The 20670-nt window shown below is 45.7% G+C and overlaps 1 protein-coding gene across 2 annotated transcripts; it reads right to left on the reverse strand.

The window, feature by feature from the left end:
* Positions 1 to 1845: 1845 nt before the first annotated feature.
* Positions 1846 to 20606, reverse strand: TRIM52 (tripartite motif containing 52). Of its 2 annotated transcripts, none has more exons than XM_020912226.2 (2): positions 11704 to 20606; positions 1846 to 7129 (listed from the first exon to the last, which is right to left on the reverse strand). In XM_020912226.2, the coding sequence occupies exons 1-2, from the start codon at positions 12505 to 12507 to the stop codon at positions 6812 to 6814; spliced, it is 1122 nt and encodes a 373-aa protein (XP_020767885.2). In that variant the 5' UTR covers positions 12508 to 20606; the 3' UTR covers positions 1846 to 6811. The 2 variants fall into 2 exon arrangements, with proteins under 2 accessions (XP_020767885.2, XP_020767886.1); XM_020912227.2 differs by lacking the exon at positions 1846 to 7129 and adding an exon at positions 7322 to 8605.
* Positions 20607 to 20670: the final 64 nt, after the last annotated feature.

A 20670-nucleotide genomic window follows, 5' to 3' on the forward strand; every position in this document is an offset into this window, starting at 1 on the left:
AATTTAGCGAGCATCTCTTGGCTACCAGACGCAATTTTAGATTTTGGGAACACAGCTGTGAACAAGATAAAAGGGACCTGTTCTTTGTTTTTTGAGCTTACATCCAATGAGATGGGGAAAAGAGAGCTCAAGGGGGAGATTTTTAACAAAGATATGGGAGAGAGCCTTGGGGATTTATGGGTGGATGTTTCAGTCCGAGGAAAGAATTAGTGCCAAAGTCCGGGGCTGGAGCGTTGAAGGCCCTGGGGACCAAACCAATGCGATGGAGGTGGGGGCGGGGGTGGCAGTTGACAGAGGGCTTTGCAGGCTGGAGGAAGGACCTAGCAGACTACTAGAAGGCCTGCCTTTGGGAAGGAACAGCGTGGTACAGTGGCAAAGCTGCTACGGGCTATGGCTACTCAGATTTGTGAAGAAGGCCAGAATCCGTCCCTCGAAAGCAGCTACTCTCTTGGTGCCTCTGGCTTCCTCCACAGCCAAGTTGGTCTCACCAGGAACAGCCTATGCTGTGTTCCTGCACAGCCTAAGGATTCTTTTAAGGTTTCTATCATCTACCTTCCTGGCGCCCCCAACTGGCCCTCCTGTAGTTTTTCCAATACTGAACTCTACCCCTGCCTATGCTTTTTTTTTTTTTTTTTTTAATATTTATTTAGCTGCATCCTGTCTTAGTTGTGGCATGTGGAATCTAGTTCCCTGACCAGGGATCCCACCACGGCTCTCCTGTATTGGGAACACAGAGTTTTAGCCACTGGACCACCAGGGAAGTTCCTACCCATGCGTTTTGTTTCTCCTGTGATGGTGGGAGATCCTTGCCTTCACCCATCTTAGTATCCAGCTTGCTGCCCACAACTTGGGCCATGACTAAGCCTCCTTGGGTACTCAGCACAATGGAGAGGTGAGTGATTCTATAGTCATCTCTGTGGAATGTGAGATGTGTTACACAAAATTTCCTCTATCCTCAAGAACACTTGCTCCTCCACCTCCTACCTCTGCTCTCCAAAGACACCCTCACTCAATCACATTATTATATTTTTTCCCCCTCGAAAAACCTCATTTGGCTGTTTCTTGAATTTTGTCCAGGATACCCCTGTGGAATCTGCGTCCTTGAGGCAGGGTGCGAGGAAACCAGGTTTAAAAGAAGCCTGTAAGGTCACTCATACTGGCTCAAAGATGGGACCTTTCTGAACACCAGATTCTCTTCCAGAAGCCTCCCAGAGGATCCTTGCCCTCCCAGGTTCCCAGCCCACCCCTGCCCAGCCCCTCCCAGGTCCTCCCTGCCCTGTCTCTGCTCTGAGACAGTTGAAGGTGACTTTCTGAACCCGCAGGCTTCTCCCCACACTTGTCTTTAATCTTCAGATGATTCTGGCAGTAGCCCCTCCTATGGGGTCAAGGAGGGAATTTGGGATTTGCCCTGGTGCTCACCAGGACTAAGCTGGCAATGCCAGTAGAGGAGAGAGAGAAATGGGATGTAGTGGCCTTCCCCGTTGACCAGGCACCCTGAGGGATTCTGGCTTCCCACTTCAGAGCTCTTTTACAGCCACACCTGGTCTCTCCTCTCTTGGAGGGGAGGCTGGCAGGCCACAGCACCACTGAAGGACAGCCTTTAGCTGAAGGAGGCCTTGCCCTGACCCTGGGAATGCTAGGGACTTCTTTGGCTTTGGCTCTGAGTAGAGGTGGGGGTGGAGTGACCTTTGCAGCACAGCCACATGCAAGCCTGCTTCCCTCAAGGGCACGCTATGGCTCCCTGCTGCAGTGGTTCCCCACCTTTGTGACACCAGGGACCAATTTTGTTTAAGACAGTTTTTCCATGGACGTGGGGGTGGGTGGTTTCAGGATAATTCAAACACATTGCATTTATTGTGCACTTTATTTCTATTATTATTACATCAACTCTGCCTCAGATCATCAGGCATTAGATCCCAGAAGTTGGGGACCCCTGGCATGGAAGCCCTCACTTGGCCCTGGTTACGGGTCCGCCTGGACTCGTCACTCCTGTTGAGGAGGCTGTAGGTTGTTTTGGTTAGCAGAGGAATCCTGGCCCCTTCCAGCAGTGCTGTCCCTCAGCTGCTGGACAGTTTGAGAATCAGCTGCGCCTTTCTCAACAAAGTCTACTTACTACACTGGCCAAGTTGGGCCAGACCTCTTCCTTCTCATTCAGGGAATTTCTTCTCCAACCTCAGGGAAATGGAAGGCGGCTGGAGGCTCTCATCTGCCCTTTAGGGAAGACTCGGCTCTCCTCCAAGCTATCCTCCCACTTTTCCAGGCAGCCCATACCCTGTAGGTAGAACCAGTTCTGGCTCTGAACTTATTGCTGTCTCACCTACTTATTGTCTTAGCCCCTGGGCAGCCCCATCTTTCCCCTGTCCTCATGGGCACCACCTCTAGTCCACACAAGGTAAGAATCCCACAGAAGAAATTGGAGATGCTCTTCTAAGGAAGTCTGTCTCACCATTCCTTTCCTGAAGGAAGCCCCTAGGACCCACACAGCTGGAAAGAGTCCTTCAGATTTCTTGTTGGAGGCCCATGATCTCCAGGAGCAGAGGCCTCCATCCCCTCCTGCCAGCATTCAAGAGGTGGGAGAGGTCTTCCCTTGAATGCTGAGATGAGGGAGGACCTAAGGGAAAGGTGTATGGCTGGGACCGGAGGGCCTGCTGACTGCCAGCCCTGGGCAGATGGCTTCCCTTTGTTTTACTATCCTTCTGCAGACTCAGTGTGGTTGGCTCTGGCATACCCCACACTCCACTGTTACGACAACATTGGCCCTCCCTTGCTCCTCCAACTCATCCATCAATTCTCTCCCATACAGACAGAATATGCATTGTTCTGTCTGGAAGGCCCACCATGTCTTATCACCACCACCACCCCTCCCCCCTCCCCTTAGTTAAATCTAAGCTTCCTTCAGGTCTCAGCTCAAGTTGCCACATCTGGGAGGCCCTCTGTGACCCTCAGGTGTATGTCAGGCTCCTTTATTTAATGCTGTCCTACTAGTAGTGCAGTGTGCGTTGGGTCTCTTAAATTCTGCCAGCCTCTCCTGTGAGTGCCCTAAGGATAGGGATTAGGCTGTTTCTGCTCACATTTTGCATTCCCAGCACCAGGTAGAGGGTTTCGCATGTGGAAGATTCTAACTTTGGTGGTCAACCTCACAGGCTGACTAGTTAGGAGCAAGTAGTTAAAGGCAGGACATTCTAGGCAGAGGGATCAGCTTGGGGAGGAGATATACAAACTTGTGCATGGTTTGCATGCACAAGTTTGAGGATGATTATTTCAAGAGAGAAGGCAGAGTGAAATCCAGGGTAGGCAGTTCACCCTAGTGATTTTGTCCTGAAGCCCAGGACAGTCTCTTAAAGATTATCTCATCCCTCTCCTGCCTACCTGCCTACCCTTGATCTTACTGAAAGGCATTTGTTGTCAAAGTGGAGGCTAGGTTGGAGGAGTAAGACTAGAAAAAAGTAAGAATTCAGAAGCTGAACAAGAGGGTCTCCTGGAGGATCATGAGACTCTTATAAAGGAAGGAATAGAAGATTTACCAAAGGTCTTATGAGTGAGGGGTTTAACATCTCTTCCAGTCCATCTCTACCCTGCTTCCTCCATTCCAGGGTCTAGAGTCAGGTTCTGTATACAGAAGCTATGTAATGATTGAGGCCTAAAGAATTAAGTTCAAAAAGGCTGAAGACAGGGAAATGTGAGACTATAATTATAGGTTCTGTTCCATTCTTCCTAGTCAGAGGCAGGGATGTGGCATTAAATCAATGCTGGAAATAGATTTATAAAGCAATCACATGCCATTTTTTAATCTCTTGAAAGGTCCCTTGTTCGTCTTAGGCAGAAGTCTGAGGTCTAACAGTCCCTCAGAAAGCTGCTAACATATCCTGTGGGTCTTCCCTAAGAGATGGACTGGCATTCCCCAGGCTCTGGGTACTTTAGCACAGTGGTCCCCCACCTTTTCAGCACCAGGGAACATTTTATGGAAGACAGTTTTTCCACGGATGGGGGCAGGGTGGGGAGGTGGTTTTGGTTTCTCTCATCACTCACCTCCTACTATGTGACCCTGTTGGGGACCCCTGCTTTACCAGATGTGCAGAGTCACAGGCTGTGAAAGTGGGCATGATCTGGGCAAGTGGCTATATTCCAGGCAAGACTGTAAGAAATGCCAGCAAAAGGCATACTTCTTTGCTTTGTTACAGGATTTAAAACAGCACTCAGTGGTAGGGAGAAACAAAATGTGACCCAGGGTGCTTGTTCTCAGCTTTTTACCAGGAAGAGAATTTCATATGAACCAGGGTCAGGCGATTGTGTTGAAATGGAAACTTGAGGCTAACCAGCTTACTACACAGAGAAGGCAATGGCACCCCACTCCAGTACTCTTGCCTGGAAAATCCCATGGACAGAGGAGCCTGGTGGGCTGCAGTCCATGGGGTCTCTAAGAGTTGGACATGATTGAGTGACTTCACTTTCACTTTTCACTTTCATGCATTGGAGAAGGAAATGGCAACCGACTCCAGTGTTCTTGCCTGGAGAATCCCAGGGATGGAGGAGCCTGGTGGGCTGCTGTCTATGGGGTTGCACAGAGTCAGACACAACTGAAGCGACTTAGCAGCAGCAGCAGCAGCTTACTACAAGATATGAGAGCTGAGAAGCAGACAGCCCTCAGCCCATGTAACGTTTCCCTGCTCACACCTGGGTTAAATAGCCAGAGGGTGCTGAGAAATTCCATCCTTTGCTATAGAGGGAGAGAAGGGATTTTACACGCCTAGGAAATGGTAGTCAAAAAGGGGGTGTGACCTCCAGGGATCTTCTTGCAGACCACCTGGATCCTCCTTTGTCTTTGCAGGGCCCTGCTTGATGACAAGTGGAACTGTCAACCAGAAGGCCCTGACCAACTCTGGATCTGAATCTTTTAGGATGGGGGAAAAGGCAAGGAAGGTCTCAGCCTGAATGCAGCTAGGAGGAATAAGCCTCCTTGTTCTTTAAGGCTATTTCTAATTCAAATCCCTAAGGTATCCATTTTCACCCTTCTTTGGAAGCAGGAGAGTTGGGGAGAAGAGTAGCAGGTCTCCTGATAACAGGAGCCTTGTGGCATCTCCTCCTATACTTCCCACATGCACAGGTGAGCTGTTGCCCCAAGTCCAAGATTCTCTGAGGGCTCTGATTTGTGGGCAGACACTATCATTAAAAAGTTAAACCAAATAAAAGCTTATTTATATTTAAACTTGTATTGTTTTGAGGTTCTAGCCCCAGCTCTTTTGGGAAAGCAGGTAACAGTTTTTAGCTACTTTCCATTAGAATTCTCCTGTCACATCTCCCACATGTGATCTATATGGATCACAAGTGTAACTGGCTCAAGGCCATTTTGGTCAGATTTAAACAACAAAAAAAGCCGCCTTTTCTCCTTTTATACCTAAAAATATAACCTTACAGCCTCTCTCCTGATTGAGAAAAGAAAATTGTCTTTTCCTTTTGCACCTTCCATTTGGACTTTACTACTCTTGAGAGTCCTAGGAAGGATCAAAATTCAACCTGTTTCTGTATAGAACTATACAGTCCAATGTGATTTGATTCCCTTGTAGCTCATTCAGTAAAGAATCTGTCTGCAGTGCAGGAGACCTGGGTTCAGTTCCTGGGTCAGGAAGATCCCCTGGAGAAGGAAATGGCAACCCACTCCAGTATTCTTGCCTGGAGAATCCCATGGACAGAGGAACCTGGCAGGCTACAGTCCATGGGGCCACAAGAGTCAGACACGACTTAGCGACTAAACCACCACAAGCCATATGTGACTATTTAAAATAAATGAGTTGTACTAATCACATTGCAAGAGCTCAGAAGTCCTATGTAGTCAGTGGTACCTGTACCATATTGCATAGCACAGATTTAGAATACTTCCATCATTGCAGAAAGTCCTTAGAGCTGGTATAGAGGGCTACTGTCCCTGCCTCCTCTTTGTAACCCAAATTTATTGGTCAATAAATATGTGATAATTTTACTGTTATAGGATAGCTTCCAAAGGGGGTCAGGGATAAGGGGTGGGAAACAGCACAGAATCTCTAGGTCCTATAAAGGCTTCAGGAGGCATGGCACAGGGACCAGAGGTTGATGGCCAATGGCAGAGGAACCTTAGGTTTTAAAGAAGTGCTTTAAGGGCTGATGGATCAGTCCAGGGCTACTCCCTCTCTGACAGGAACAGAGGCTCTGGTCTTAGTTCTGAATACTTAAATACTGCCGTATGGCTCTGCTAAAACTAAGGAATAGCTGAAGTGATTGCCTTTTATTATTCATTGTTTCTAGATCTTATTTCATATACTGCTTTATCTTAGTCCTTGATGGCAGTTATATAGGCAACTCAGTTTAAAAAAAGGCCTGTTGACCCTGTTACCTGTATGCCAAGAACTGGGAGAAGTAGGGGTCTTAGTTAATCCATTGATGCTATGACTGCATTTAATAAAATTCCAGCTGGGTGAGGCTATTCTTCCCCGAACACTTTTAAACCTCCTTGCCAGGTACTGACTATACGGCCTAAGTGAGGCCAGTAATGGCAGGTCTGCAGATAGGACTAACTTTTCCGAGACTAAAGCAGTGGTTCTTAACCAAGGATACTTTTGCACCACTCCCTCCAAGACATCTGGCAACATCTGAGACATTTATGGTTGTCACAACTGGTGGAGGAGTGCTCCATACATCTAGTAGGTGGGATCCACAGATGCTGCTAAGCATCCTCAAATGCATAGACTATATCCCACCCCCCAAAGCAAAGAATTATCTCATTCAAAATGACAAGAGTGCTGAGGTTGAGAAACCCTGGTCTAGAACACAACATGGATCAGTTCTTTGTGCCAAGACTCATCTTGAGGTACAGGGTCAGAAGGATAGTAAGTAAGGCTAGCAAATGTCTGATAAATGGGGAAAGGAAAAAATTAGGAGTCAGTGGAACAGTGGCCTCCATAAAGATGAAGGGCATGTATAACTGGAGTGTGTTTAACTGTACTAGAATGCAAAGAGCTAAATTCATGGTACAATTGGAGTTCAGGATTTCAGGTTTGTAGCAAGTCTGTGTGAAGAAAAGGTCCAGGGTACAGCCACAGTAGAGAGGAGCAAGTTTAAACAGTCTGACTTGTGATACAGCAGTCAACAGCTGAACCTAGTAGGGAAGACATTCAATAAACAGATGAGCATCTGATGGATTTGGATATATATCAGTTTTTCTCAATGTTTTTGTAACCCACACCTTTTCTTTCCATATACCTTAACACCTCACATTCTCCTTCCTTCAATGTTATTTAAAATTACAAAATTAAGTTTCATGACTAAAATTAATCAAAGAAATGGTAAATTTTGGAAGGCAAAAATTTATTCAAATGATATAATAACCATGTCACTGTTAAGCCTTAACTTTTCTTTCCTGGATGGTGTAGAAAATGCAACAAAACACAAGCTGCTTTGACAACACTCTTGCGGTATTTTCTCCCACAGTTAGTTATACCAATTTAAAAAAAAAGCTTTTAAGATATAAGGAGAAAAATGGAATAATGTAGGATTAAAATCTGAAAATTTCTAGTCAAAACAATCCAACTTTGAGTTCCACAAACTCCTGAAGTTCTTCTAGTGAGAAATGAACATTAAGTGTGAAACATGAGACATTCTTCCCAAAGTTACCACAGGTAGGTTTTAAGAACAAAGTCAACAAAACATCACCCAGAATAGTTTTAGATTTCCCCCCCCCTTTTTTTTTTCCTGGAAATAACATTCATGAATCTGGTTCTTGAAAGATTAGCCAAGAAAACTGACATTTTTCATATGAGTTTGCCATTTGTAGAGATTTTTGGCAAGTGCTTAAAGTGCTCATTTCATAACAAGCAGTGATGTTGGTGTCTGTTCCTTGACATTTCAGGGTCAATGTATTTATTTTAAGCTTCAATGTGTTAAATTCTGCTTTAAGTTTTAAAATACAGATTCTTTATCACTGGTGTCCCAAAGTAGTTGTTCTGTCCATAAGAAGTTCAGGTGAACCAAGTTTTCTGATCAAGGAAACTCAGTGCATGACAGGAAATACTCTGAACAGCATTCAGATTTTTGAAAACCAAGGCAAACTGGGATCAGATGGACTACTTTTCACAACAGTTATGCTGACAGCAAGGCTTAAGATTTCCAGCAGTTTATGGGCAGGCTGATGAAGTCAATGCTTGGTGGTGACTGCTACAGTACATCTCTCCAGTTTTCTTCAATTTCTGACAAAGACCCAGATCTAAAACATGCCATTGCTGTAGTGCCATTAACATATACTTCTCTATTTTTTTCTTCCAACTAATTTCATTTCATACAACCTCAAAAATACTGTCTTTAGTGCTAGGCTTAGTGAAAATAGCACATCCAGAGTTTTTAAAGCCTTACTCTGAACAAAGCAAAGTACGATTTTCTTTGTCAGTAGATTAATCTCCACTAAGAGCAAAGGATGAGCTGATGTTTGTTTTGTTTTTTAAACCCGATGTTTGATAGGCTCAGTCAATGAATTCAGATGCAGAAGTTGATGAAGAAATTCTGGAATTCCTCAATTTCCTCTCAAAGTTATGGCGGCACTCGGGATGCAAGGTTTCACTAGTTTCTCCATTTTTTTCTCCTTTGCAATTAAAAGAGTTATTTAGTATTAGGCAGGTATTCATGGCCTTTGAAGATTCTTATTAATATTCCAATACTGTCCAATCTTAAAACTGCAGAAAATTGTGCTTTGCAGAATACTTCACTGTTTTTAGTGGCATAACTTTTAACAGTGTTTGGCATGTGTCACTGCCCAACACTTTCAGATAACTCATCTGAAGAAGCTGACCCTATCTTCTGCATCATTCAGGAATACAAACTTGATAAAAGCCTCAAAAAATTTTTTGGCTGCTACCTTTAGCTACCTCAAGGAAAAGAACAGAAAAGCAGGAGTACTGATGATGGAAGCCTCTGGTCCCTCTTGCAGAGCGATGAATGATTTTACCGGCGGCAGCTGGGTGGCAGGGCAATACAGGCATCCAGTTATGCCTGAGCCTCAACAAGTGAAATCTTTGTTCATTTTCTTTTTATACACCTGTCTGCTGGCTAAAACCTGACACCATTTAACGGTGCCCTTGGTCAATCTAAACAATCTTACTTCCATAATCCTCTGATTCTAGCTTGAAGAGTCAAGATGAACTCTTAACTCATGGGATGAACAAAATGGAAGATGTAAATAAGTAAGTGTTTCAGAGCTAAAAAAGCCTCTTATACAAAATTAAACTTTAAGGAATAGCAGTATGAATGGTACCATATCCACAACAAACATCTCTGGGTATCCAGTTTGTTATATAACTCAGATTATAGGCTTTACTCTGAATACTTCTTGGTCTGTCTTTGTATTCCCACCAGCCAAGGAGTTCTTTCCAATTTATTTCTTATATTATGAAAAATTAAATCTTTTTTTCTTTTTAACATTACAATATTAAGTATGATTTCATAAACTATAACTTTCCTCATACCCGGCAATGCTGATATAATGTGTGAAGGAAGGAGGACAGAATGCTTTCTTTTCTATTTCTGAAAATCACTAAACTGTTCCCTGAGTCTATGAGTAACAACTTCCTACTGTAGCCCCTAAAACTAAAAAAGCTTGATCACCTCCAAAGGAGATTAAAATTTTGGTGAATTAATAGCTGACAAGAGAGAATTTAATGTAAACAGAAGTGTGTGGTGGCTAATGTATAGCAAATTAAATAAACCATTATACAAAAACAGTTCCATATAATGTTAACTATTATTGTATCATAAGATTCTAAATCATGCTACTGTAAGATGCATGTTTACCAATAAAAAACAAACTATAAACCATATAAAGAAGGCCTACACAATTATTACCTCTTCAGTGTAATTCCTGTGTTTGGTATCACCATCAACCTAAGTTCTGGTATATGTTTGAAAAAAAAAGTTTTATTTTCTTTTAAATAGTATATATTTTGAAAGGGATTATCTCCAATTTAACTTGATTGTGCTGTTTATACTTACAAGTGTGCTTTATAAGTAATTTCCGAGGTTTCAAATGAGTGTTAGCTGGCTTCCCAAGATAAAGAGATCACCTCTTTTTCTCTTGTCTAAACTAGCTTTCAATTAAAATTTTGGTTTCAGAAATTCTTTTCAGGAAATCCTAGCAGAGGAATGAAAGGTTACCTCCTCTCCTTAGCTTTAGGTACTAAACCCCAGAAGTAGAGGTAGAGGACATAGTTTCTTCTATAAGCAAACTTAATTATTACCCTGGGGGGAAAGCAGATACTAGGGTTTATCCTTAAATCATATGAACATGATGGAATTAGCAATGGTTTTTTAATGAAGATTTGTGTCTTAACTGTGTACTTACCAACAGTTACTGTGAAACGGGGCGGCGGGGTTGCGGGGGTGGGTGGGTGAGGGATGATAATATCTAATACATAATGCCTATAGGGCAGGGTTCTGTTTGTGTTTTGACTGCAACCCAGAGTAAGCGATATGTTTTGTGGCCCAAGTATACACCAGTGTACATATAATTTAAAAGTTTCATAAAACAATACTTACCTTTACTATGCTCCCATGCACTCGATATTTTCTCAGTTCATTTAAAAATAATGCTGGGCATGACCCATTTAAGACCCACTAATTGATCAAAACCCACAGTTTGAAAACCACTGCTGTAGAATATGAGAAAATACACTTTATAAACTGTAAAGCACTACTGAGACATAAGCAACTGCTACTAAGATTTTTATGGACCTGAAGACAACCTTTCTCTCCTTTGGGTACTGCTAGGAGTCATATCCATTTAGGCTTTTTGACAGTCTTCATGCTGTCACTGAGATAATTCTCTAATACTCAGATCAGAACTAGAAAGCAAGGTTTTAACCAAATCAGAACCCAAATAAATTAGAGGAAACTAGTGGAAAGCCAAAGAAACATCTGTTTAGTGCTTTATGGTTTATAAAATACTTTCATATAAGATCTCTCTTCATCTTAACAAGCCTAGGGGAAAAGTAAAGCTAAGAGATTGAGGGCTGCCCAAGATTAGACAGTAAGTTTTAGAGCCAGATCATCTGATTCTAAATCCTTAACTTCTGCTATGATAAAGTAGCAGGTAAGGAAAATGATCAGGGCAGGTTTATTCTGATGTTTATGTCCTCTGCCTTTCTCTACAGGGGAAATGGGCCGCACTGAAGGCAGGAAAGTAACTCCAGACTTATTAGGCAGGTATGTCCAGCTGCTCTTATTAGCAGGAACCACACCCTGGCTTTTTGGTCTACCAATTAGCCCTCAGTTTTGACACTGCTTGTGCTGTGTCCTAAATGTTTAGTTATCTACAAGCACTATAGCTTTCCATTCCTGTGTATTAAGGGTCCTGGAGTCTTGGTCAGGTATAGACTCAGTACTTATATAAGTGGGAAATTAAGTCGGGGAGTGGGGAGGAGGCTGTCACTTGTACCCCCTTACACCTGGGCAAATTGAAAGGGAGTAAAGACAGTGATCAGCTCCTGATTACTGTCTTTAGTCTTTACTCAGTTTCCTCTGGGGAAGCCAGTCAGCCTCAGCCAATGTTTCTTTTCTCCACATACGTCCATCTCTCTTCACCCTGTACCTCATCCCTCACAAAAAAAAGAGGCTCAGCTACAAAGTACCCAGCTGCCCTGGTTTCTCCTTCACTTCCTTCAAATCCCCACATTTTCCCATGCTGCTTACCTTGTACTCATGTACCACTTCATCTAATGGCACCACACTATGCTGTTTGTGGCTCCTGGATTCTCGACATATCACACAGATGGCCTCTTTGTCCACCTCACAGTAGAGTTTCAGAGCTTCCTGGTGTTTGGAGCAGATGCCCTGATCATTCACCCGGCTCTCTCGATTAGGAGTGGGACACATCTGGCGAATTATCTGGACCATGTTCGCCAGCTGCAAGTTGGGACGAAAGCTGCGACGCTTAAAGCTCTTTCGGCATTGGGGGCAAGTGAACTGCCGTGGAGGGGCTGGAGGCGGGGCCAGGTGAGTGTCAGGGTACAGCTCTTGGTCCTCCTCATCGTATTCTTCCAAAATCTCCTCCTCTTGCAGGTAGACGTTAATTCTCAGGTCATGTCTCAAGCCTCCCAGGTGGTAGTCCGTATCTTCCTCCTCTTCTTCTTGGTCCCACACATAATCCATTCTGTCCCTTATGCCACCGTCACCGACCCAGGGTTCATCATCCTCTTGGTCCTGGAACAACTCCTCGTCAGCATCCCCCTGGTATAAAACCTCCCGAATGGAGTTGCCCCATCCACCGATGGCCCCTACTGCCTCGTCGTCGTCCTCGTCCTCCTCCCATTCATCTTCCTCTTCCTCCCTGTCTTGCTCATTATCTTCCTTGCCCCACAGCTGGGTCACACACCCTCGGCAAAAGTTATGACCACAGCCGATGGACACGGGATCCTGGAAGTAGTCCAGGCAGATGGCACACACGGCTTCCTCCTGAAGTGTCTGCAAGGGATTAGTAGTGGCACTGCCTGCCATCTTAACGCGCTGCCGGTTGGTGTGGATGCGCCAGTTCAGAGCCGAGGAGCAGGGGACGCACCTGCGGACCTGCCTCCAAGCTACGCTGGTGATTCAAAGCTGTCCCCAACTCTGCTCTCCTTCCTCAGGCTCTCAGAGAAGCCTTGTTTCCTTCTCTCAGGCGCTCCCTGAACTCACAGCTGCCCTCCGAAGGCAGTGGGGAAAGAACCAGACTGCGGGCCCCCACTGCCCTTCGAGACTCAGCGTTCAAATTCAGACCACTCCACGCTTATCGCCTGCCTCCGGGTGTGCGCGACCCGGCGGCGTTCTCCTCAGAAGCCGGCGCTCCTCATCCAGTCGGAGGCAACCGAAAATGACGTAGGCACGCTCACACGCGGGAGACGGCGGACTGGGCAGGCGGAGGACCACCTCTCTATGGTGCCCCCGGAAACGCGCCAGGCGAGAACCCCGGCTGCCCATTCTGCTATCACAGATAGGAAAAACTGCCTGGTCAGAATGGGTGGAGGCGGCTAGAGAATCAGTTTAAGCCATGAGTTTTCTAATCAGCCAGACCCAGAGGGTCCAGCAGCCGCTCAGGAAAGCGCGTCCCCGCATGTACCCAAAAGGGTCGTAAGTGCGGCGACCAAGCTCTGGTGCTCTCCTGTATTTCCGACCCCCGTCTACCCAGAGGCTTTTGTGTTAGGGAGGACTCCTGCGAGGCTCCCGCGCTCGAGGGTGTGGTCTGTAGGAACCTGGCGGGATTGAGTTTGCTGTGCCCCTGAGTGGCCGTGAAGTGGAAGAATCTCGCATAAAACCTGGGTGCTTCCAACTTTCCTTCTCAGATCAATTCACCCCTTTCTTGCTACCTGCCCTCAGAAACCTTAGACTCAGCATACCCTACACCGACTTCGTCTGTGGATCTTTTCACCTCCATCTGTAATCCTTCCGTTCAGCATCTTTTCTCCATGCATGCGACTTCCCTGGTGGCTCAGACGGTAAAAGCGTCTGCCTAGAATGCGGGAGACCCGGTCTTGATCCCAGGGTGGGGAAGACCCCCTGGAGGAGGAAATGGCAACCCACTCCAGTACTCTTGCCTGGAAAATCCCATGGACGGAGAAGCCTGGTAGGCTACAGTCCATGGTCACAAAGAGTCGGACACGACTGAGCGACTTCACTTTCTTTCCATGCAAGCACTCATCCACTTACCCAAATAACCATTCATTTTTCATTCATCCCTCTGCCTTTCCATTCATCCATCATATGCACGAATGACCCTTCCATCCATTTATCCACCCACTTTCATCTGTCCACATTATAAGAACAATAACAACAGAAAATGAGTGAGGCATGATAGGGTCCTTCAAGGAGTTACAGAATTATAGACGTTTGGTCATCTGTCACCCAAGGTTTACAGGGTCTGTTTGTTTAACTTGGCCCTCATTGAGAAGTATATTGCACATATTGATCCAATACAGGCTTCCACATATATGACAGAAACAAAATTTGGGGAAATTGTTCTTTTCCTTGAGGCATTCATATCACTCTGATATGTTCTGCTTCAATAAGATACTGTTCAAGACCCACTGGAGTGACTGCAAAGTGACCTCACTAATTGGTCAGTTTGGTGTGAGGAACTCCACTTGCCCTAACAGAAACTTCAGACAACCTTGGATCCCGTGCTCTTCCTCTCTGAGCCTGAGCTTGAACACAGAGCAAGAATGATAAATGCACTATTCAACATGGTATATACAGCTCCTCTATCATAGTGCTGAATATACAGCTAATACTCACTATATATCTGCAGAGTAAATAAGTGAAACCCAACAAATTGCTAGGATCAAGTCCTACTGATTTTTGTCTCCTCAAATCTAGGTCTTCTCTATTTCTGTTTCTTCCAGCCTATATTTTACCCTATTAGCTTCCAAATGGGCAAAAAATTTTCTGAAGGGTCATTTGCACTCATTTCAGTGCATCCTTCAGCCATCAGTACCATTTACATGAAATGAAGGTCTGACACACTCTTGCCAGGCTGTTGCCTCTGTCTTTGGCCATGTTGTTCACTCACCTAGAAGGCTCGCACTTTGCTGCTTCATGTAGGTATAATCCCTAATTAAGCTTCAGGTCTCTGCCTAGGCATAAACTCCTGAAGGAGACTCTTCCCAGAGGATGGCACTGAAAGTCAATTCCTAGGCAGGTTGATAAGAAGTCCAGGGTCCCAGAGGAGGAGGGGAAGGGGGAGGAGGAGGAGAGAGGGGTCCCGAGCCCTCAAGAAGGAGAAAGGGGTCTGGGGCTCTCAAGGGGAAAAGGATAAATGATTTTTTCTACATTTTTTTAATCTTAGGCAACATAACAATTTTTCTTGCTCGAGGACATGTTTCTTCTTGAGAACCTTTTGACTAACCCTGTCATCTTAAAATGTATGTTATGGGAATGGGTCTGGTAAGACCTTTCTGTTGTTAGTTCTAATCTTGTTAATTTAAGATGTATGTTGTGGACATGGGTCTGGTAAAAGTATATAAGGCCTTGATAAGACTAGCAAGTGGGGGCACTGTCGTCCCCCTTCTGATGTCCATGTCAGAAGTTTTCTGTGTCCCTTTTTCACTTTAATAAAACTCTATTACACAAAAACTCTTTGAGTGATCAAGCCTGGTCCCTAGTCCCGAAGCTGCACCTTTCACCATGAGCTATCAGCACCAGCCAGTGTTCAGACCCCAACCCTGTTACTCATTTTCTGTATGACCTTGGGTTAGCTACTAACATCCCTGTGCTGCAGTTTTCCCACATGCAACATAAAGATGATAGTAGCACACGCATCATGTGTGTCAGTCGCTCAGTCGTGTCCGATTCTTTGTGAGCCCATGGGCTGTAGCCTGCCAGGCTCCTCTGTCTGTGGAATTCTCCAGGCAAGAATCCTGGGATTGGGTTGCCATTCCCTTCTCTAGCAGATTTTCCCAACCCAGGGATTGAACCCAGGTCTCCTGCATTGCGGGCAGACTCTTTACTGTTTGAGCCACTAGTGAACCCTAGCACATACATCATGGGTTGTTGTAAAACTGGATTAATTGTAATGGTTAGAACAGTGCCCACTGGAGTTATTTTTGTGTTTTTGTCACCTGCCACTATACTCCTTTCCTGTAGTAGATAAGTCTCAGAAGAAACTCTCCCTTATCTCTTATTCTCTCTTACTTCAAGTATGTTCAGGTGATTGGAACCCTGAGGGGAAAATAACCCACCATATGTCATCCTACTTTTTTTTTTTGTCCTCAGGGTCCAGAGCAGGGATCAAACTCCTCCCCACTGAAGTGGAGGTGCAGAGTCCTAACCACTGAACTGACAGGGAATTCTCTGTTATCCTAGTGGTTCTGAGAGCCTTTAGTCTGGAGAGGGCAGGAGTTGAAACCCAGGTCTTCCCTGTGTAAAGTGGGACACATATCCATGGTGTTTATTTGTTAGAAAACAAACATGTGAGCTCCCATATACAATCTGAGAGCCATCCTGGAGGTTATGACTGAGAAGCCACTGTGGGTAATATGTACAACAGGAACTGGAATTGAGTTTCAAGGCTGGAATACTTCCCCATCCCTGAATGCAGGTTCTCCCCTGCACATGGAAGGGGGTGGGCAAAGAGCTGGGGAGCAGACCAAGAGAAGAGGGGCCTGCTTATGAAAGCAAGTTCCTGCTTGCCCCAGGGAGCAGAGCCCAGGTGGGAAGGAGAGCTGGAGAAAGAGCAAGGAGGAATGAGTGAAAGAAGATGGTGAGAGGAGGCTAGAGGGAGCATCCTGAGGGAACCAACGTGACTTAAACATATAGTGGATACCCATTCTCAAGAATACCTAGCTGAATGAAGACCTAATTCAGTACCTATTTTATCTTGCTTTTCTTCTAAATACCTCCCCTCAAATCTAAGTGGCACCTGAGAGAGGGGCTTTGTTTAGATTCCTTCATGTTGGGAAGCCTTGCTGATATTTTCCAGGGTATACAGGAGGCTTGGTTTTAAGCCCTCTTGCAACCTGTACCCTCAGCAACCAGGCGCACTCTCCTGTTCACAGAAGGACTGCCAGCCTTCTCTTGAACTCAAATGGGGGCTGCGGGTAGTTGGAGCAGACCACTTGGCCCACACAGGGCCTCAGGTGTCATTGTCCCAGGGAAAAGAGAGCTGTGGAGGGCAATCAGGAGCTAGGGCTCAGCAATGAAGGTGGCTGCCAGGGCATTTTTCTCAGGATTCTGATTTCAGAAGATTTATCCAGCCTTTTTAGGCTGAAGAATCCCACACAATGGCAGATGATTATATTCCAGTTGATAGTGAAGGAGGCAAGCATTTGTCACACAGACACCAGGAACCACTTTGTCAGAGGTATCCGAGAGGCAGTGTAGCATGGGCTTGACCACACAGGGGTTGGCAAATCTGGCCCTCGGTTTCTTTTTGTAAGGCTCAAGAGCAAAGAGCCATTCTTAAATTTTAAAGGAGTTGTAAAACAAGAAAACAAAGGTGAATATTTAGACAGAGACTGTGGCCAGAAAAGTCTAAAATATTTACTGTCTGACACTTCACAAGAAAACTTACTGAACCCTAGGATATGGGGTTAGAATGGAAGATCTCCAGAATGCCTTGTTGTTTTTTTTAATCAAAGTATAGTTGTTTTACAATATTGTGTTAGTTTGAGGCATAGAGCAAAGTGATTCAGTTACACATATATACTTATATATATTTTTTCCATTATGGTGTATTAGAGGTTACTGAATATAGTTCCCTGTGCTATATAGCAGGACTTTGCTGTTGGTGGTGGTTTTTTTGCTCTGCCACGTGGCATATGGGATCTTAGTTTCCTTACCAGGGATGGGAGTTGCAAGCTGCTGCATTGGAAGCACAGAGTCCTAAGCACCAGACTGGCAGGGAAGTCCCCAGAATGCCTTCTAATGTTACAATTCTGGTTTGTCTCTACGCTCTGGGTTCAAGACTCAGGCTTGTCCACCATGCCCTAGCACTGTCTCCTCCCTGTCAGAGTCCAGAGGTCCTGGCTGGACAGAGTGAGTATGACCAGTGGGTCAGCCTTGCTCTTCCTTAATACAGGCCCAGCCTCTTCTCTGCCTTGGCTGTGGTGCAGAGAGATTGGGCTTCCTGGGTCTCTTCCCAATCCTGACTCTGGCACTGTGGAGTAAAGGGACCTGGAGGGTCAGGCCTTTGGCATAGACAGCTGGAAGGTTGACCCCCTCCTCCCTGACTGTTTGCTTTGAGATGAGGTCGTGTGGTTCCATTTGTACTGTGTGGCAGTTTGGGGCAAGGAGAGTCTAGAAAAACACAGTTGTTAAAGAGCCTATGTCCTTGATTATGCTCTTGATGCCACACTGATCTGTGAACATTTCCAGGAAGTTAGAGGGGAAAAAGAATAGCAGCCCAGGGCTGGGCCTTCCTGTTGGCCTTTGTCATTAGTTCCCATCTGACCAGGCCGTGGCTGCTTGGATATCCTGCATAATTCATCATGGTACCCAGGGCAGGCATGTCCGGGTCTCTGAGTTCTGGATGGACTTGGGAGCAGGAGAGGCAAGGCTGGAACAGTGAGGGAAACTGGGTAAGTCAAGCTGCACTGGAGATGATATTGTAAGAAGGCCTTCCTGTTTGGAGAGTTTGGATTCTAATGGTATTCTTTGAATACCCATGATTTATTATTATTTAATTAGTGAATTCCTTCATTCATTTGACACATAATCACAGCGCCAGGCCACACTGAACAACCAGAGAATTCTGTTCTGAATGGAATAGCCCTTCAAGAAGTTGTGGTTTGGGATAAGACTCCTGAGTAAGTGGTTAGCATGTGAGATTTGTGCAAATGGGAGTAGGGAGGCCATCAGGGTGGCCTGAGGCTTAGAAATATGACTTAGCACTCCACCCACAGGTTCTGAGCCACAGCCCAGAATGGCTGACAGAAGGAAGCAGTTCCCTAGAGAGGCCCATGGTCGTGCCCTCAGGACACAAAGTCAGTGCCCTGCTGGATAGGAAGGCTGTTCCCTCAGATCAAGGATTTGAGGGAGGAGCCCTTGCAAACCTGCCATCCCACCCCTGCCAGATTCCCATGCCCTTTGTAGGGCACTCAGAACCCTTGCCTTCCTGCCTCTGTCCACTCCTGAGACCATGGTGTCCATCGGTGAAGCTGAGAGGAACACTCAGGGCTAAGACCAACTCCCTCTGCATTTGCCTTCTGTCCCCTCACAAGTTTCTCCCCTGGCAGCAGTGGCTGGGGAAGGAAGCCAAGAGAGGCAGATGTCCAGGCGGGTTCAGTTAGGCTCAGAGAACCAGACTTTGGTTGAGACAATTGACCAGCTGCTACTAAGCAGTGAAACAAAAATGGGGGTGGAGGGACTTCCCTGGTGGTCCAGTGGTTAAGTGTCTGCCTTGCAATTCAGGGGACTTGGGTTTGATCCCTGGTTGGGGACCTAAGATGTCACATGCCCTAGAGAAACTGAGTCCGCACTCCACAACTACTGAGCCGGTGTACCACAATGCATGACGCAACGAAGGTCCTTCATGCTACAACCAAGACTGATGGGGGCAAATAAATAAATAAGTAAATATTTTTTAAAAAGCCAAAAAAAACAAAAATGGGGGTGGAGCAAAACCTGGGTTATGGGAGACAGCCATGCTTTCTAAGCCTGCTCATCCCTTGGTGCCATTAGACCCCTGGGTTCACTCCTACTGGTTGTGGGGTGGTAATTGAATTGTGTTCCTTTATTTCAATTTTTGCAGCTGCACCAGACATAAACCAAAATATGTTGGGGTGTGGATGGGAGGTAAAAGAAATGCGCTTGAGAGAGAGCTCACAGCCTGGACAGGAAGGACTCTAATGTGAGAGGCCTCAAAACCTCAGCAGAGGGAAGTAGTGTGATGGGGGTGGGGCAGTTAGTGAGAGGGTCAAATTATCAGGGGTTCAAAGAGGTGCTTCAGGATCCTTTTAGGTCCAAAATGTATTATTTTATTTTGTATTTATATATGTTTTTTGTTTTGTTTTGTTTTCCTAAAATGTATTTTATGGTTCTATGTCACAAAGAGTCGGACATGACTGAGCGAGTTCACTTTCACTTTCATGGGCAAAACACCTGAACTAGCCTATAAGGGAGATATGATTAAAACAAAATCGATCCAGTTACCAAAGATTTCATAATCTGTTTATGTAGCAGATACTTCTTGAACATCAGGACAGTGGAGCCACTGGCAGCAAAAAAGCTGGTAGGTTCTGCCTGGGGTGTCAAGTTTGGGGTGGGGGCTACTCCAGCAGGGAAGGGTTAGTAGGACTCAGGAAAGGGGAGGAAGGCCCCTCAGGCCAGGGTAGCAGTTTAACAGCTGTCTCCTTGCCTCAGGCATTTCTATCAGCTCCTTGGTCCCAGAACCCCAGGTTTTCTTGTAAATGTTATGTTCTGATGAGAAGATCAGAGGCTGGGTGGACAGAGTGAGTAAAACCAGCAGGATAAGGCAGTGAGGTGCAAAAACCAGGGTTTGTGGATGGATATCCAGGACAGATGTAGATTGCATGTCCCTTGCCCTCTGGCAGTTTCTAAACCAATTAGCCAGTGAGGCTAATGGAAGAAGGAAAGACCATACCCTTTAGGGGCAGGTGCCAGGGGCCCTGCTGCTGTCCTACAGGGGCTGTTATGGCAGTGTTCTAGTTTATGGCCTCTCTGCCCCTTGTTTCTCATTTGGAGAGATGACCCCATAATTCCACAGTCCCAGAAGTATTCAGGGTCCTAGACACAGGGAAGCCCAGAACTGGACAGGAACTTCCAGCCTATTCTGCCCAGTGTTCATAATTACAGAAGCCAGACCCTATATCTAAGACTCCCTGAATACACCACCCCCTTGCATCAAAGAAGTCATGCAGATTGTCAGTCTAAGGGCTACACTTGGTTGGATGAGATCAAAACTGGGAGGTGGATCTGGAGGGTCTATAGAGGAGCCTGAAATCTTCGGGGTATGTGTGGGGTACTGAAGGGTGACCCAGCTATAGCAATTCAAAGAGAGAAAGACTAATCAGAAGGCTCCTTCTATCTGCTTCTTCCCAAAAACATTCTGCCTCCACTCCTTCCCCAGAGAAGAAAGTTCCACTTCTTCTCAGGAGGCCCCAAGTATACCCAGGGCTGAGGGAGCCTTGAGGGTCCACTTGGGCACTTGTGCCTCTCATTGGTGGGGACCAG

This window comes from Odocoileus virginianus, chromosome 3 (genome assembly GCF_023699985.2).
Source record: "Odocoileus virginianus isolate 20LAN1187 ecotype Illinois chromosome 3, Ovbor_1.2, whole genome shotgun sequence".
In the NCBI taxonomy this organism is placed as follows: Eukaryota; Metazoa; Chordata; class Mammalia; order Artiodactyla; family Cervidae; genus Odocoileus; species Odocoileus virginianus.

Coding starts and splice junctions, on each gene's coding strand:
- TRIM52 (XM_020912226.2), bottom strand. CDS start 12,507: ATGGCAGGCAGTGCCACTACTAATCCCTTGCAGACACTTCAGGAGGAA. Junction 7,130..11,703: donor AAGTGGTACATGAGTACAAG/GTAAGCAGCATG, acceptor CTTCCCTACTAG/GTTCAGCTGTTGACTGCTGT.